Source organism: Phalaenopsis equestris, unplaced genomic scaffold, assembly GCF_001263595.1.
Source record: "Phalaenopsis equestris unplaced genomic scaffold, ASM126359v1 Scaffold000124, whole genome shotgun sequence".
In the NCBI taxonomy this organism is placed as follows: domain Eukaryota; kingdom Viridiplantae; phylum Streptophyta; class Magnoliopsida; order Asparagales; family Orchidaceae; genus Phalaenopsis; species Phalaenopsis equestris.
Genome location: NW_018164566.1, coordinates 125,561 through 144,928, shown reverse-complemented (window position 1 = coordinate 144,928; position 19,368 = coordinate 125,561). Strand labels below are relative to the sequence as shown.

The 19,368-nt window shown below is 34.9% G+C and overlaps 1 protein-coding gene across 1 annotated transcript in view; it reads left to right on the top strand.

Annotated features, from left to right (window-relative positions):
• Positions 1-18,817, top strand: part of LOC110021234 (protein LIKE COV 1-like) — a 50,103-nt gene extending 31,286 nt beyond the window's left edge. The window contains exons 6-7 of the mRNA XM_020719648.1: positions 18,276-18,402; positions 18,514-18,817. Of these exons, the coding sequence (XP_020575307.1) occupies positions 18,276-18,402; positions 18,514-18,590 (204 nt within the window). The 3' untranslated portion in view covers positions 18,591-18,817. The remainder of the gene's footprint in view (positions 1-18,275; positions 18,403-18,513) is intronic.
• The last annotated feature ends 551 nt before the right edge of the window (positions 18,818-19,368 follow it).

The following is a 19,368-nucleotide window of genomic DNA, read 5'->3' as shown; positions in this document are numbered from 1 at the left end:
CTTTAATTTTTAAAGTAAAAATTTGCTTTGCACATTTTAATTCGTGTGATATCATTGCAAATTGGATGTTCCTTTTAGGTAATTTTGATGCTCCGGACGCATTGACGCGATCCGTTTCGCCGCCGTAAGTCGTTCTGACGAATTCATTGATTTGCGTGCCAATTTTCTTGTGTCGAAAGTATGACAATATGTGTGTCCTTTCCTACCAAAATTGGTATCCCGGACGCGTTGGCGCAATCTATTTTGTCGTCTGAGGTCATCCGGAGATGTTCACATTTTCACCCGTCTCTTGGGCTTAATTGAAGTCCGATTTCGTGCAATTCTGTGAACTTTGTGCCGTTGATGTGTGTATGTGACGAAAAAGAGTCGTGGTGATGTGTGTATGTGACGAAAAAGAGTCGTGACGATGTCTTCCTAAGGCTTGAAGTCCTATTTGGAACATTTCCCTTGAATCTTCGCAAAATAGCCCATAACCGCTCGTTCATAAGACGATGATTTTGTGCCAAAGATGCTAGACATCAAAGGAAAATTGGAATTGGCTAGAATTTTCTAAAAGGATGAGTCTCAATTCTAGTTTTCTAAGGCGGTCAATAAGAACTCCTAGAACTAGATCCAAGGCTCTAAGGAGGAGAAGAGAAGACCTCACAAAAATGAGGTCAACAGTTCTACAACTCCATTTTGCTGCGGTGTTCCCGGAATGGTCTTCTTCATTCTGATACCCTGAGCTGCACAGTACTCCTTGAACCCACCGTCGATCTACTCACCACGATTTTCAGATTTCAAACATTTTAGTTTTAGATCTGTGTCTATCTCAACCATGACCTTCCAAGTTTTGAACACAGTAAATACATCAAATTTCACCTTTCAGGAAACTGACCTTCTTCTGCTTCCCTATGATGCAACTTTCACACATGTCAAAATCAACGGACTTCAGTTCTGGTAGCTTGTCTCTGGAGTGAAGCTCTTTCATACCTCTGACTCATGTGTCCAAGTCTGCAATACCACATGTCTATTGTGGTCTCTGCAACAACTGGTATCAGAGCCCCGGTTCGGATCTGAGGAAGAACGATGGCCAGAGACGAAGTGAAGGTTTCGGGGATCGAAAAGTTCGACGACACGGATTTTAGATACTGGAGGATGCAGATAGAGAATTTTCACTTTATTGTCGTCATTTTTCTCCTCTCCCTTCCTCTCTCTCTCTCTCTCTTCCTTTCTTTCTCTTAGCTCTCAAGATGACTTGATTTGGCCTTGTGCATTTCCTTTAAATCAAAAGAAACTATTTATAGAAACCATGAGAGCGGTAGGTAGGGGTGTAAACGAACCGAACACGAACGAACAGTGCTCATGTTCGTGTTCGGTTCGTTTGAAATATAGTTTGTTTGAAATAGGCTTGTGTTCGAAATTGTTCGTGAAGAGTATGTTCGTGTTCGGTTCGTTTTTGTTCGAATTGTTCGAATTGTTCGAATTGTTTGAATCGTTCGAATTCGTAATGTTCAAAATGTTCGAAATTCTCTCTCTCTCTAAATTTTCACTCATACCACTTAATTCTTATGTATTTACAATTTTACATGTCTAACATCAAAAATTTTATATTTTAAATTGAATGTTTTCCCATATAGATCATGTACGTAACTTTTTAAAAGAAAAAAAAAAACAACAGAACAACAGCAATGCTTAAAAGCATGAATCCTATTTGTTTCAATTCTCATCCAGCAACATAACACTTGCAACAAAATATATATTATATAAAGAGCTGAAAAGCAACAAGAAAATAAATATTGTTTAAATATCTAAGGATTAAAGATGATTTTACATTTCAATTAATCTTCATAAATGCTCAAAAATTCACTCTAGATTCTAGAAATCCCAACATTCATTCATCTTTAATCCTTCAGTCTGCTCATTTCAGAAGAATGAGTTAAGTATGATTAGCCTCTTTTGTTTGCATAATCATCACCAACATCATAATCACCCTTAAAATCTTCATTATTTCTCCCACCCTTATTAAAATTGTATCTTCCCCCGCTACCAAAACCACCACCGGCACCTCCACTGCCAAAGTCATCACCACCTCCACCATGACCTCCACCACCACCATAACCGCGCCAGACTCCCGATCAGTGATAACCCTCGCTGGAACAAAATTGATCGAGTTTAGTTTAAAAAAATTACAAAAAATAACCATTTTGATCCATAAAAACTTAAAAACAACAAATCATACCGTCAACAACTTCGCCGTAACCCGAAAAAACGTCTCTAAGGCTCTGATCATCTGTGCTATAAGACAGTCCTATATCCCGGAAAGAGTTAGTAAAACATTCTTGAGGCATTTACATGCATACCACCAGATTCCTATGTATTTAGGCATTGAACATCTAAACTTTGTTTTTTTACATTTTTACCAACCAACCATTTCATATCATATAAAAAAATACCACTGTTTTAACTTTTAAAAAGTGAAATACACATTTTTCATATGAGGTGGTGGCATATATGTAAAAATTGAAGTTTTAGGTGTTAGATATGTAAATACATAAGAACTGAGTGCAATGTATGTAAATTATCCAAAATTCTTGCTTGAAGATAGAATTGATGATCAAGTAGGAAGCCAAACCTCCAACAAAAAGTTTCGAAGACGACATGCATCGCACTACCGGTAGATGCAAAATGTACTTCTATAAAAATGATTACTCTCTTTTAGAAGAAAAATCAACCAATGATACTGATGATAAAAGCTTGCAGGAGTTTTTAAATTAATTCCCTTCTCATTGAACCGACAGAATAAGGAGCACAATGAAAAGATAACAATATGCAGCAGAGAACTGAATGGCATAATATTTTTAAGTTTTTAGCAAACAAGAATTTCATTTTATAGGGGAAACAGTTGAAAGATTTTCATTAAATCTTTTCATTGTCCCGGTTACAAAGTGATTATTATAATATAGGCATGCAATCAAAACAAAAAAAGAGGTTGTTATTGTACATACAGAGAAAACTGTACTCATCGTTTGATGCCAATTTCCAAGTAGTTCGTTCGCTTCATTAACTAAAGTATCAAGTTCTCCCAACATTTTATTCGGTTTGTCATCTGGAGGCTGGAGCTATCTCAGAGATGGAAGCCTCTTCCAATGCAGGCTTCAACAACATTAAGATCTCATCAATTGCTACTCAAAGACTTTGTTTCCAGAGTACATCTGGGTGAAAATATAAGAACGCTTGCTGTTGCACTTATTTGAACTACAAAATGGTCGTCAACATGTTGATCATTTTGTCCACGTAAGAATATTTTATTCATCCTCCAAGAATCAGCACATCTTCAATGTTCAAAAAAAAGAATGAGATAAATTTCAAGTGTGCAATGATATCAGCTTTGTTAAGAGTTAATACTTAACAAATGTATATGACTGTAAAACAAACTAATCTTTATCCTACAATATCCGCCTCACAATGTGTATAAAACAGACCTGAACTTCTTTCTGAAGAAGAGAGTCTCTAACAGAACAGTACAGGGGATAATTGCAAGCTTTGTCATCTGTATTGCAAAGACAAGCATATAGAACAAATGCATAAGCATGTGAAATAATAAGTTGCTAACAGTAAAACATTAAAAGCTTTCCAATTTGAGACCAATTGGATATTAAATGTTAAAAAAACAGAAGCAGGCTACAGATTTTAACAGCAGAAGCAGATTTTTGAACATTAACATAGCAAAATAGGCACACGAACATTAACATAGCAAAATAGGCACACATACCCGGATTTCATCAAGAAGGAAAGAAAAGAAAAATAATAATGGGGACTAACATTAGTTTAATCTGCTTGTTTTTTTTAGTTTTATTTGTGAAATTAAACGAAGTAACCATTCTTAAAATCATATTATTGGTTACATGGAGATACAAGAGATTATCCTGGTGAATGTTTACTTTAGATTCTTAACTAAGATTTATTGATTAGAAGGGGAAAACTGTTGCTAAAACTTTGAGAACTAAGTAGCTAAACTGATTCCTAATTAGCTAGCCTATCAAACTGAACTGGTGGCTATTAAGTCCTGAATATTGCAAATTTAAAGTTTTTTTTTTTTTTGGATACTAACTTGAACACATTGGTGACTAATTGCCTAACGCCTCCCTCCCCGTACCTAGAGTTTCTGGCAGCTCTTGTGGCCTAATAGCCTCAACTTCTTAATTATTATATTAGATGAATAGTAAAAATCAGATTAATCAAACTAGTTTGAAATTAAAGATATCATTCTAATTGTTTTAATTAAAGCTGTGAAGTCCACTCCTAAAAATCAGCATGGCTATATGTACACAGTTCCACACAAAAAATTATCATAAAAAACAGTTTTCAGGTTTAATCCTCTCAAGTTCCACACAAAAAATTTAAATATCAGAAACTTCAAAATCTAGGTTCCACACAAAAAATTTCAGAAAACCAAACAAGAATAAACCGAAAAAAATTTCTAAAAATTTAAGCTAAGAGGCAAACCTGATTACCTGAAGATAAACATGAAATATTACAGAAAACCAAACAAGAATATCGATCAACCAAGCAAGAATACCGAGCAACCGAAGTATAAGAACACCTAAGCAAGAATACCGGGTCGATCCAAGGCCGACTCACCGAGGAAAAATACCTTTTATCAAAGAAAAATAGAAGTACAGATTAGAGAACGAACACAAAAAATCAACTCTAAGCTCTCACCGAGACAACGATTTTTGCGATTTTGAGACAAGTTCTCGCCGAGAGAGGCTTTTCGCGATTTTGATAGAAGAAGATGGTTCTCGCAGTCAAGTTTTTCACGATCTTGAGAGAAGGAGCAGCCGAAGAAGAGAGAGATCGGCTGCGCTCGTGCAGTCGTGCTTCCGTGAGAGGAGAGCGGCGTGAGACTGTGAGAAGAGAGCGGCGTGAGAGATGAGAAAACGAATGGGAGAAAAAGCGAAAAATATCTATATTAGTATATTACTAATGTAGTATATTAATATATTATTATTATTAATTTATTATATATTATAATTTATAAAATTTAATTTTTTTTAAAATATCATAAATTATATATATATATATATATATATATTTTTTTTTTTTATTTCGAACAATAACGATTCGAACACGAACGAACGCATCACTGTTCGTGTTTGGTTCGTTTAGCAAACCGAACGAAAAAAATTGTTTGTGTTCGTCTCGTTTGCTTATCGAACGAATCGAACAAGAACGCTCTGGCGAATCGAACACGAACTGTTCTCGAACAACGAGCTTTTTTGACAGCCCTAGTGGTAGGTGGGATGTAGGTGAGATACTTAATTAGGAAGCTGATTAAATTCGGTGGATCAAGTCTCTACATTACCCAACAATTCTCTCACTTGAAAACTGAGACACTGAATGCATCACCTACTAGTTGCATCATCCACTAGCTGTGCCGACCTTTTCCTCAAACATGATATCCTCCACTTCTGCAACTCAAAGTCCTTGTCTTCATGTCAGAAAACCAGTTAAAGTCGAGCAGAATTTCAGCTTCTCGCGAGTAACACCCTCAGTTAACATATCACCGTCAACGTAGTCTTGTGCCATCAAGCTCTTTCCTGGGTTACTCCTGTATCTGCTTACAACTTCCACTGCATGAGCAATATCCTGCCCCTGCTGAAATCACAAGTTAACAAGTTCAGTCTTGTACCTCTTACTGCCACCAAGTGCAGTCTTCACTCGGTACACCCACTTGTTGTGCAATGCCTTCTTTCTTCATAGAAGTTCTGTCAGCTCCCAATTCTGATTCCCTGTTCCCTGACAGGGAATCCTGACAGGGAATCCGTCTCCTCCTTCTTGGTTAACTCTCACTTGCTCGAATTCTCATCTTGCAAGATTTCTTCATAACTCTTTGATTTTCCACCATTTTGTCTGTAGATGGTCCGATTTTCTCGCCTTTGGCGCTCTGCCACTTTTCAAGAAATGGATCTTCTTCTGCTTCCCCATAATACGCCTCTGACTTATGTGTTCACGCCTGAGTAAACCTGTAGTCATATATAGTGTGTCGGTTTTTTTACCCCGAGCTAATACTAATGCTCCTTTGTTAACCTTCCAGGTGCTATCTGAGGACACCATCGAATGACCACCCTCATTGAGTTGTCCAACAAAGATGAGGTTTTTCTTCAATTCAGGAACGTGCCTAACCTTTTGTAAAATCCATTTGCTCTTGTTAGGGAGTGTAATATCAATACCTCCCATCCCCACCACGTCCAGAGCTTTCCATCATCCAGATGTATCTTCCCAAAGTTACCTGCAACATAATTTCACATTAACTCCCGACGGGAAGATGTATGGAAGGAAGCCCCTGAATCCAATATACAGTCATCAACAGAACTGTAAACTGTCAGAAATAGTGCATCCTGTATTACTTCAGATACAACATTAGTATCATCATTCTCCTTCTTAGGATTTCAACACTATCACAATTCCAGCAGGTTGCCTGCTGACCTGAATTTGATTTTGATCTTTCACGGTTTGAGTTTCTATCTTGTGATCTCCCTCTGGAATCAACAATCAGCGTCGAACTTGAGATCTCGCCAGAATCTTTCCTGCGCCCTCCTCAGTCAAAATCAAATCACGAATATAATCATATTTCAACTTAAATTTACCTGCAGAATTACTAACTTCCATCCTCATAGCTTCCCAGCTATTTGGCAATGAAACCAACAATATCAACGCACGTATCTCATCATCAAAATCAATTTCAACAGACGACAACTGATTTGTGATAGGGTTGAAATCATTCAGGTGTTGAGCAATAGACACACATTCCATCATCTTCAAGTTGAATAACTTTTTCATCAAATGTACATTTTTATTCGCCGATGGCTTTTCATACATATCTGATAAAACCGCCATGAGATCTGCAGTAGTCCTCTCTCCTTGATGACGTTGTGGGCAACCGATCTCGACATTGTTAATCGTATAACCCCCAGAACCTGTCGATACAACAGATTCATTCTGCCTCGTCCATCTTTTCTGGACGTCATTTCAGGTCTTTTCTCCCAATAACGAAAGATGAAGTTTTTTCCCATAGATGTAGTCTTCTATCTGCATCCTCCAGCAAACAAAATCTGTGTCATTGAACTTCTCGATCCCCGATGTCATCACTTTCATCACTTCGTCTCCGTGTCATCACTTCGTCTCCGCCCATCGTTCTTTCTTAGATTCGAACCAAAGCTCTGCTACCAGTTGTTATGAAAAATGACGATAATAAAGTAAAAAATGGAACGAGTAAAATTGCACGCAAAAAAACACCAGAGCGTCACACAGATTTATGTGGTTCGACAAATTTGCCTACGTCCACGGAGCTGCAGAGGATTTTACTACTTTGAAGAATTACACCGTCGAACGCCTCGACATTTACAAGAAAATCTCTATTTTCTTCTCTCCCTTCCTCTTTCTCTCTCTCTTCCTCTCTTTCTATCTGCTCTCAAGTTGACTTGGCTTGGCCTTTCTTGACTTGCATTTCCTTTAAACCAAAAGAGACTATTTTTAGAAACTATGAGAGCGGTAGGTGGGAGCGGTAGGTGAGATGCGGTAGGTGTGCGGTAGGTGGGTGTGGTAGGTGAGCGGTAGGTGAGATACTTAATTAGGAAGCTAATTAAATTCGATGGATCAAATCTCTACATTACCCAACATATGCTCCTCGAATAGGTTTTGATATAGGTTCCTAAAGAAAAATTCTGGAATGACCTAAAAGACCTAATACAAAAGTAGATTGATAATTTATATTTTAAACTTTGGTATTTAAGAATTGCACTAGAAGTGGTGTAGGTGTAATTATAGATAAGAGTTTGAAAGATAATGTTATAAAATTTAGCAGAATTGGAGATAGAATTATAATCCTTTAGATTATTGTTGATACTAAGATTTTTTACATTATAAATGTTTATGCTCCTCAAGTAGGTTTTGATATAGGTTCCTAAAGAAAAATTTCTAGAATGACTTAGAAAACCTAATACAAATGATCCCTCTTGAAAAATGGATTTTTATTGGAGGAGATTTAAATGGACATGTCTGTAGAGTGGTAGAAGACTTTAGAAATAGTAATGGTGGCTACGGTTTTGGTGTGATTAATGAAGGAGGTAGAGCCATATTAGATTTTGCTTTAGCTTATGATTTTATTATTGTTGATACTTTATTCAAGAAAAAAGATGATTATATTATTACTTATAAGAATGGATCTGATAAAACACAAATTGATTATTTTTTTATGAGAATAAGATAATATCGGGAATATAAGTAAGGATTTAAGTACTCAACATCGACTATTTATTTTGTATTTTAAGATGAAAAACTATAAAATATTAGAATACTAGGAATCATTTTCATAGAATTAGATGGGGCATCTAAAAGATAAATAAAATTATTTTTATGATTAAACTTCAAGATTTCAAGATTTGGGATGTTCATCATGAAATAAATTCTATGTGGGATAAAGTAACAAACACTATTAAAGAAGTGACAAAATATGTACTTAAAGAATCGAAACAAATGTTTCTATAAACAAAAATAGTTTCTATAAATAAAAATAGTTGGTACTGGAATAATAATGTGCAATAAAAGATAAAATATAAGAAGTTATGTTATAAAAATTCGTTTAAATGTAAAAACATAGAGAACTGAGAAAATTATAAAATAACCTGTAGAGAGTCTAAAAGAGAATAATTTGTGACGCTGAAAATTTTGCTTTTAGTAATTTTTATAATAGATTAGATATTAAAGATGGTGAAAAGTTTATGTATAAACTAGCCAAATAATGATAAATGAAAAACAAACATTTAACTAAGTAAAGTGTTTTAAATATGAAAATCAAAAAGGGTTTTTCTTAGAAAGGGATATTCAACATAATTGTGAGTTATTTTAATAAATTTTTTGATGAAGTTTTTGAAAATATGATCAACATTAGTGATCTTAATATCATTAATAGTAATAAAATGTTTCATTCTTACCACCGCATTAGTAAAAAAAAGTTGAGGAGGCTCTAAAGAAAACCAAGGGTGGGAAGTCTTTAGAACCTGAAGATATCCCAATTCAAGTGTGCAAATATTTAGTAGATTTGAGAGTTTCTTGGTTTACTAAAATCTTCAATATTATTTTAAAAGCTAAAAAGATGCTTGAGTAGCGGAGGAAGAGTACTTTGGTCCCCATTTTTAAGAATAAAGGTGATGCACAAGAGTGTGCAAATTATAGAGAATTTAACTTAATGTGTCACACTTTAAAATTATGGGAGAGATTAATTGAACATAGGTTAAGATGATAGGTTAAGATGTATTGTTAAGATGTATTGCAAAGATTTCTCATAATCAGTTTGGATTTATGCCGAGCAAGTCTACTATGGAAGCAATACATTTATTGAGAGGTTTGATGGAAGTACAGAGAGAATAAGGATCTACATATGTTTTTTATTGATTTAGAAAAAGCTTACGATAATGCTCCAAGAGATATCCTTTGGAGAGTTCAGAGAAGAAAAATGTTGATATGACTTATATTCAAGTAATTAAAGATATGTATACTAGAACTGTTACTTGTGTTTGAATAGGAGGATTGACCAAATATTTACTTATTTCTGTTGGATTACATCAGGGCTCGGCTTTAAGCCCATATATTTTTGCTTTAGTTATGGATGTTCCTGAATATTTACAAGAGGATGTATCTAAGTTTATGTTTTTTCGCTGATGATATCCTTTTTTTGGATAAGGCTAGAGAAAAAACTCAGGATAAACTTCAATTATAGAGGACTACATTGGAGTCTAAAGGCCTTCGTTTGAGTAGAACTAAAACTGAATACATGGAAGGTAATTTTAGTAGTAGTAGTTTTAGTGGCAGAGTTATAACTATGGTGATCAAATTATTAAAATGTGTGAACGCTGTAGATATCTCAGGTCTATTGTTCAAAGTGATTGTGATATAGATGGGGATGTTATTAGTAGAATTCAAGTTGGTTTGTTGAAGTTGAGGAATGCTTTGGGCCTCTTGTGTGATAGAAAAATATAGCTTAGACTAAAAAAAAAGTTTTATAAGATGGTGGTGAGACCTGCAATTCTCTATGGCGTTAAATGTTTGCCTTTAAAAGAGAAGCATAAAAAACTAAGTTATTGTTGAGATGAGAATACTTAAGTGGATGTATCTATGATAGGTTTAGTGTAGCTCCAGTGGAGGAAAAAAATTGAGAGAGTCGTTTTAGATGGTCTTAAACGTCGACCATCTAATGATACAGTTACGAGAAATGTTTTAGATTCGACTTTTGTTAAGAAAGGTAGAGGTAGACCTAGAAAGACTTAAGCATATTGTATAAAAAATGATATTAATTTAATAGAATTAAATTAAAATATGACACTCAATGGAACGCAATGGAGAAAAATTAAATGAAAAAAATTTTTTAATGTATCCGACCCCACTTAGTGAGATAAAGGCTTGTTATTGTATATTATTTATTTATTTATTTATTTCATATGCAAGTTATGTGATTATATATATTACTTATTTATTCAGGGTTAATGATACGTCGAAGATGTGTTGATGTTTTATATTTTCAAAAATAAGCGTGCCCTGTGTCATGTCTCATTGTATTCGTGCTCCCGTATCCATATCAGTCCATCCTAAATAGTAATTCAAACTAGGGCACGCCAATCTCTACACTAGATATGTTGCTAATTGCTAGGGATTGACTTGATTGAATCAAAATCTCTTGGGTTAGTAGTGCCATCGCAATATCAAAATCATCTATTTCTAGTTGTTCCAGTGTCAACTTTATTTCCATTAAATTGACGCACTTCAAACTTTTCCAGCATAGCCTGATTCCCCAATGCCAAACTTCTCGACTGGAGGGCAGCTTGCTTTAGTAGGCTCAACATCCTCCCTCTTTCCTCTTCTCATTTGTGGCTGCTCAATCCTATAAACACGTTTCCTTATTGTTTCTTTTTGGGATTTTTATTGCTATATCATTCAATCCAAATTTTGTCCAATTGCATATTAACACTGATTCATAGAGTTATTGGTGTATAATGTAAACATTTTGAATCTTTATCATAATGTAGCACTCTTATTTATTATTGCTAGCTTTATCCCCGACATTTAAAGAGATACTTATAAACCATTCTCTATTTGGATGGGAAATCACAATGGCTTAGCCCTTCTCTTTCCTTGATATTGCAGTTGAATTTAGAGAGAGAGAAAGAGGGGGAAAGATTGAGAGGTAAAGAGAGGATTGAGAAAGAGAACAAAACTCTCAAGCGAAGAGAAGAGGGGAGGAGAATATATAGCAACCATTTGGTTCCAATATTTAATAGTCAAAGGCAATTTGAAGAACAACTAGTTGATTCTTTACATAGTGGCTATATCATTTAAAGGAGATACAATTATATAAAATAACTCTATAGTTCAAACATAACATAAAGTATAATTATGTTGCTTTTATGGTTATTATCCTTTTATTACACCCTATTTCGGGAAATAAGGAAAATATCCATAGATTTTATTCACCTAGGCACCTTCAATGGATCTATGAATAGGTTATGAAAGTCTCATCAAGAAAGAGTTGGGTCCATGTTAGTCAGTTCATTATGTTGAATGTTGTATTAGGTTTTGATGCTCTTATTCACAAAATATTTTACAAAACTTGTAGCTATATTCATTTTTATTTACTCTTTCTTAATTCTTGTACATTCTATTGATATGCACTTGATTTGGGAAACCCTGGATCCTCTATTATTACATTTGAGGAAAGAAATTATTCTCCCTTAATTATCCATTATTATGTTTTATTTCTTTACTTTTTATCATAATGATTTGAATATCCTTTTGATTGTTATACATACATATGCTATTTGCTTAATGGAAAAGTGAGTTTTTCCTCCAAAAATTCAATTGGTATCATAAATAGGGACCAAACTCTAGATCTTTCTGCAACCAATGCAGTCCTCTCTAAAGGCCCTACCTGGCTCTCTACTCACTCTCCCGCTTCTTTCCCTTCAGGCGAGAGTTGCCCCACAGACTTCTGCTGTTTCTTTTAAAGGGGTTGCTCGGTAGAGAAAGGGAATTCTTCGATTTTCTCTTTCTAGCGGAAATCGTCAACCCGATTTTCTGTTAGTGGGAATCACCATCAGCCTAATGCGATTTTCTCTTTCTCGTGGAAATCATCGAACTGATTTTCACTCTGCCAAGAATCATCATATCATCATGAGGTTTGTGCAATTTTGTCTCCGGCGGAAATCCCAGGCAGCAGAAATAGCAGACGTGATTTTTTTCTCATGGTGTGCTTTGGGCAGCAATCCCAAATCGAACGACAAGCAACCCTTCTCTTTGGCACCAATTCCTGTGTCGATGACAGATAGTTTGTATAGAGCCTGTGTCGGTGACAGATAGTTTGTATAGAGCTTGTGTTGGCAAGAGACAATTTTTCGCTGTAGAGGAAATCCTGTGTCAAGGTTAGACAGTTTGCGTTGATTCTATGTCGGTGATAGATAGTTTCGCTGTTTGTCATGACGAACAAATACGAGATGAAAGATACTTCTTCTCTTCAGAAGTTACTTCACAATCTAAACCTAGGATGTTGAGTTCAGCAATATCTGAAATCTCTTCCTGCATCACCAATCACGAGCAGCATGGCAATAATTTTCTCCCGTGGTCCCAATCAATTTTCATGTACATCTGTGGTAAAGGAAAAATGATCATTTCACTGAGAAAATTCATGCACCAGAAATTAATGATCCTTAATATCAGGCGTGGAAAACTGAATACCATATGGTCATGTTATGGCCTGTCAACTCCATGTCCATAGAAATTGAAGAAAATTATCTTATGTACAAAATGACAAAAGAAATATAGGATACTGCAAGGTAAATATATTCAAGTGTTGACAGCATCTCTAAGTTTGACATGGAAACTTGATTACACGACCAACGACATGGTGAGCTGAATGTTACTCAATACTTCAACATTCTCTCCAAATATTGGCTTCAATTAAATATGTATGAAACATACACATAGAGGTGCGTATAAGACTCTGCTCTTTACAAAATCATTGTTGAACAGAAGAGAACCTTTAAGTTCCTTTTAGGACTCAACAAAGAACTAGATGAAGTCAGAGGAAGAATCATGAGGATCAAACATCTTACCTCAATTCATAAAGTCTTTGCTGAAGAATGAAGGGAAGAGAGCAGGAAGAAATTCATGGTGGTAGACAATTCCATTACATCAAATATGGACAACTTGGCTTTATATACTCACAGATTATCTTATGATAACAAATCAAAGAGGAACAGACCGTGGTGTGAATATTGCAAGAAGCTTGGCCATTTAAAGAAGTGTTGAAAAATTTATGGAAAACTTGTAAATTGGAAGCCCAACAAGTGAAATGTGATGGAGAAATTAGGTAAACACACCATCAATGGAAGCCAAGCCTCATGAATATAATCTATTCAATAAGGAATAACTTTTGGGACAATATTTTGAGCTTTATACTAGCCTTCTAACACAATAATGTAGTCTTCCTTTGCTCTTGTTGCTCTCAACATGAAGAATTAACCTTGGATAGTGGACCCTGGATCATTTGAACGCATGACGTGCTATCACTATTTTCAATCCTTCCATTCTTGCAAGCGCTAGATTGTAGTTAGAATTTTAGATGACTCACTTTCATTTCTGAAAGGAAGAGAAAGTGTGGATCTCACAAAAGACCTTATTCTTCAATCTATGCTTTTATGTTTCTAAACTTAAGTATAATTTATTGTCTATCAGTAAAGTTACTCGTGGCATGCATTTTGTTAATAAATTCTATCTTAATATATGTGAATTTTAGGTGATAGATTCGGGGAAGAGGATTGACAGTTCTAACATCCATCATGAAATTTATCTATTCACTAGGACTCCCACTTTAAAAGGAATGTCCTATCATTTACAATCCTTTGAATTGAATTTTGTATCTGAGCCTATTTCTTATGAGAGTCAATTTATGTTATGACATTTTTGCCTTAGGATCCTAACTTTTTTTTTTATTGAAAATTTTTTTCCCCATTTGATTATCAATAAAAAGTCTAGTAGTTATCAGTATGAAATTTGTCAACTGGCCAAAAATACTTCACAAGTGTACTAGCACCTGAAATATATGTTAACAAATCTCTTCTCCACGGTTCATAATGATATTTGGGGGTCCTAAAAAATAAAAAAAATAAATATGCTACACCAGAATCGTTTGGAAATTTCTCATGAATGAAAAATTTGAAATTGCTAGTATATTTAAAATCTTCCACAATATGATTCTCAACCAATTTCAGAACAAAGTTTAAATTCTCAAAATCGATAATTTAAAAGACTATTACAACTCCATTCCCCTTTCTTATCTATCAAAACATGATATCATTCATATAAGCTCTTGTGTTGACACACCCAACAAAATGGTGTGACTGAAAGATAGAACAAACATCTCTTGAAGTGGCCTGTTTAATCCTATTCACTAACACTTTTGGAGGGATGCAATTCTTACATCCATTTATCTCATAAATAGAATGCCCAATAGAGTTCTAAATTTTAACAAACTTCTCAACCCTCATAAAATCCTACCCTCATATTCAGTCCTCACATTCAATCCTTGATCTTTAATCTACATTAAATATTTTTGGTTGCATCCATTTTATTCATCTACATCAACCACATCAGACTAAACTTGATCCCAGTTCAATTAAATGCATCTTTGTGGGCTACTCTTCAAATAAAAAGAGATATAAATGCTACTCTTCAGAAACACAAAAAAATTATAACACCATGGATGTCACTTTTTTAAATCAATCATATTATCACAAATTTAACATTCAGGGGGAGAGTTGGAGTGAATATCTGATTTGAAATACTATTCAAGAACCTCAAGCTCACCTCTTTCATATCTTTAATGAACCCACTCTTGTCCCCATTATCACAAATTAGCTGGAAAATGAACCTACTGCATTAAATCCTCCCACAGCTCTCACCTAGAATCATGAACTTTGTGTGAGCACCAGAAAGAAAAAAAATGTTATTGGGCATGTAAGAGACAATATACAAAATCAGGAATACAAATCACAGGAACCAACTCTGCACATCCCAAGTATTCACGCAGAGGTTGGTTCAACACCTGAACACCAAGAACAAGGAGCACAAGAATGTACAAAATATTTGATAGAAAAATTTGTGGCCTATGGAATATTATCGTCCACTTATAATTTTTTTGTGTAGAATTCGGATAATGTGCAGGTCCCATCTTATAACAACACTCCCATCTTAAAAAAAGAGGTAGGGTGCAAATGGGTATTCACTTTTAAATACAAAGCAGATGGGAGCATAGAATGCTTCAAGGCTAGACTTATAGAAAAAGTGTTTGCTCAGTTCTATGGGATCGACTACTAGGAGACATTTGCACAAGTGGTGAAACTAAACACAGTAAGAGTATTATTGTCATTGACTGCAAGCAAGATTAGCCTTTACATTAGCTAGACACTAGAAATGCTTTTCCTAATTGGGGTTTGAGGAAGAATTGTATTTGGAAATATCTCCACGATTAAAAAACAACACAAATAACAAGTTAGTATGCAAACTAAATAAATTATTGTATGGATTGAAACTATCTTCCAGACTATGGATTGAAATTTTCATCAAGGCTATTCTTGCCAGTGGGTACTATCAGTGTTTGGCTGATCACACTTTTTTGTGAAATCAAAGCAAGAATATATGAGTCATTCTAATTGTATATGTAGACATTATTCTACTGATAATGACATAAGGGAACTTGAAATAATCAAAAGAATAATAGCATCCGAGTTTGAGATTAAAGATATTGGAACTTTAAGATACTTCATCAGAATGAAAATAACTAAATCCAAAGAAAGCATTGTGATATCCCAAACAAAATATATCTTTAATTTATTAATGGTGATAGGAATGTTGGCATGCAAACTAACAGATGCTCCGATGGATACCAATCCATAAATATCAGAAGGAGAGGATAACACTCTAGTTGAAAAAGGGAGGTATCAAAGGCTTGTGGGGAAACTTATTTATTTGTCATATACAAGACTTGACATTGCCTTTTATGTGGGTGTAGTGAGCTAACATATGTACAATTCAAATGAAGATTATTTAGAAGCGGTCTTTTGAATCCCGGGGTACCGAAGAATGACTTGAGGATGTGGAATGATATTCAAGAAAACTGAGAACCGCCAATTTGAGATCTACACTAATGTTAGCCGACAGGAGAACTGATTGATATAAGATCTACCACATGTTACTATACTTTTGTGTGAGGTAACCTGGTTACTTGGAGAAGTAAAAAAGTAAATTGTGGTGGCAAGAAACAATGCAAAATCTAAGTATTGTGCCCTGACCCTAGGAATTTTTGAAGGGATGTGGCTAAAGAAACTATGGGTGGAATTTCACATGAAGAACCAAAACACTATTAAGAGGTTTGTTGATAGTCAATCAACCATTAGTATTTCAAAGAATCTGGTACACCATGATCGAACTAAACTTATAGAGATTGACAGACACCTGCATCTTGGAGAAAGTCAATGGAGGAGTTGTTCAACTAAGCTATATCCCAACTCAGTACCCATTGCTGATATTCTTACCTTTGCTCTTCCTCGCTACCACTTTAGTAATCTCAGAAGCAAGTTTGTGAATTGTGACGTATGCAACCCAACTTGAGGGGGATTGTTGATATGCACATGATTTGTGAAACCGTGGGTCCGCTAGTATTACATTTGAGAGAAGAAATTATTCTTCCTTAATTATCCATTATTGTGTTTTATTCCTTTCCTTTTTATCATGATGATTTGAATTTCCCTCTAATTGTAAGAGGATTAGTCTCAGATGTGTGTGTCTACACACACACACATGCATACATTGTTTTACTTAATGGGAAAGTGAGTATTTTCCTTCCTAAAATTCACACATTCTTTAGCCATCGAATGGCTATTTTCTACTCTCTTTGTTATATATGCTCAAACAACACGTTTATTTTTCACAATATTATCATCAATAAATGATACTCCGCCCATGTCTTGATATAATTTTTTATGGGCTATGAATGGATTGATAGGTGTAACTAAAGTCAATAAGTGGCATACGGGCTGAACTTGATAAACTAACAAATCAAATTGAAACTAACCTTGACTCAATGTGCCAGCTTATGAGCTGGCATGCTTAAAAAATATTAGTATAAATTAAAAATATTAGAATTCAAGGGTTATGCGTACAACTATTAAAGAAACTTAAAATTACACATAAAATTTTACAAGATAATTGTCCCTATTTTCATTGAAAGCATGGCAACTAAAAAAACTATAAGGAGTGACCATTATCTGAAAACTTTTTTTTTCTTCACTTAAACCAAAATTTTTATTCTATTTAATCCAAGAGGATTGACACCCTTAAATTCAAGCCAAACATGGATTGAAATTTTTTCAAGGACAAAGGAATTCTCAATGTTATGGAGCTTCCAATGTCCTTCCAGAAGCTTGTAGAAGACAGGGATCCTTATAGATAGAATTTGATAAGATGAAGTGAAGCTTCTAGCGTTTGATTGCTTTGAAATCCAAGTTCATATGAGGCCTGGTTGGCCATTCAAAGAGAGGAATATTTGAATTTTTTAATTGTAATTGTTTGAATGTTTATTAAAGTTTGATTAATTATCCTTATTTCTTTCAGTGCAGGTAGATTTATTTTTTATTTGATTTTTGTATCTACGAATTAACTCCTATTTCCTGTAAATAAAAGCCATTTCATATGTTGAATTTTAAGCTTGTAGTAATAGAATAATTCATCTCCATATTTCTCTTTCATTTATGACCAATTTGATCTTCTTCCCTATAAGATTTCCCGCAACACCTGTTGCCTGATTGATTTATTCTCTATCCGAATTATGCCTCCAAGGTGATTCGCTTGAATTCCTGGACATTTGCAGATTCCTCTTCTCTCTCTCCTTAGTTTTTAAAACACGGACTCTCTCTCTCTGTCTCTCTCTCCAGCCCTGAGGGAAGCTGCATGCATGCATGGACAGAAATCTTAATTAAGATTTGACAAAGTAATCTTATGTGGGAATAATTTTTGCACTTCTTCTCTGATATTATTTCTGGATATGACAATTTGTTAGTTTTGTAAGAATGAGATGTGTTGCACTATAATGTTTTTTTTGTAGGTTGTAATTAAGTAATTTCTCGTCATGCTCTTACTTATATTTCTTCTCATTTCTACATTTACATAACACCATCCATTTGCAGACTGGTTCTGGTGAAGAGGAACTCTTTTGCGTGTATGTTCCCACCAATCATCTCTATATTGGTGACACGTTTATGGTTAACTCATGCGATGTAATTCGACCCAATCTATCTGTCCGTGAAGGAATTGGTAAACTTTTGATTATCTTAGTGCCCATTTGTTATTGTCACAAAAAATTTCTACATCACAGAATTTTTTTTGTTTCAAATCTTAACAATGCATTATGCTGACATTTTACAGAAATTGTCGTATCTGGTGGCATGTCAATGCCGCAAATTCTCTCAACACTGGAACCACAAACAAGCATCCGTCGATAGAAATAGGTAGAAACTGACCATCTCGTAGCTATAATGCTTTTAATCAATACTCCAGTTTTCATGAATTTAGCTTCTGTTGGATTGTTGGAGCTGCCATAACTCCTTGTATAGGCCAGGCATGTGACTCATGAAATTGTATATTTTTTAGGTTTGTATAATATGATGGATAAGGTTGATGGCTGATGTCATTTTGAACATTTTGATGCCTTATGTTTTTTTTTTTTCCTTTTTTTGCAACTTTTCTTGAAGCGGTATGCTTTTATATGGTGCTTCCTGTTCTGATGGCTGAGATTCAGGCTTTCTGAATTCTTTGCGGAGACTCAAAGGCTAGCAGCTTGGTTGTAATCCAATTCAAACTATCATGCTAGAAAAAAAGAGCATGTGATTTAGTAATCTTCATTTTTTGCCAATTTTTTGGTTATGAGAAACAGAGAGAGAGAGAGAGAGAGAGAGAGAGTGGCAGATGGCTTGCAGTGCACTTCACGTGCATGGCTGCATGTGGAGGGCCGGAGGCCATCTATGAACATATGAATTCTATAATACAAGCTGTCATCATTATGAGTACCACTATTGAACGGCTATAAAACTAGAATTATGCAGTCCTTAGTTTCATCTCAAGAAGAACAGTAGCAATGTTCTCTTTGATCAGGAACCCATGGCTGATTCTTCTCTGTATCCTTTCTGTTGCTTCCCTTCCACTTCCCCACAACGCCATGTCCTCCTGCTTTGACATTCATAATGCTACTGACATTGTCCTTGACATTTCAACCGCAAAAAC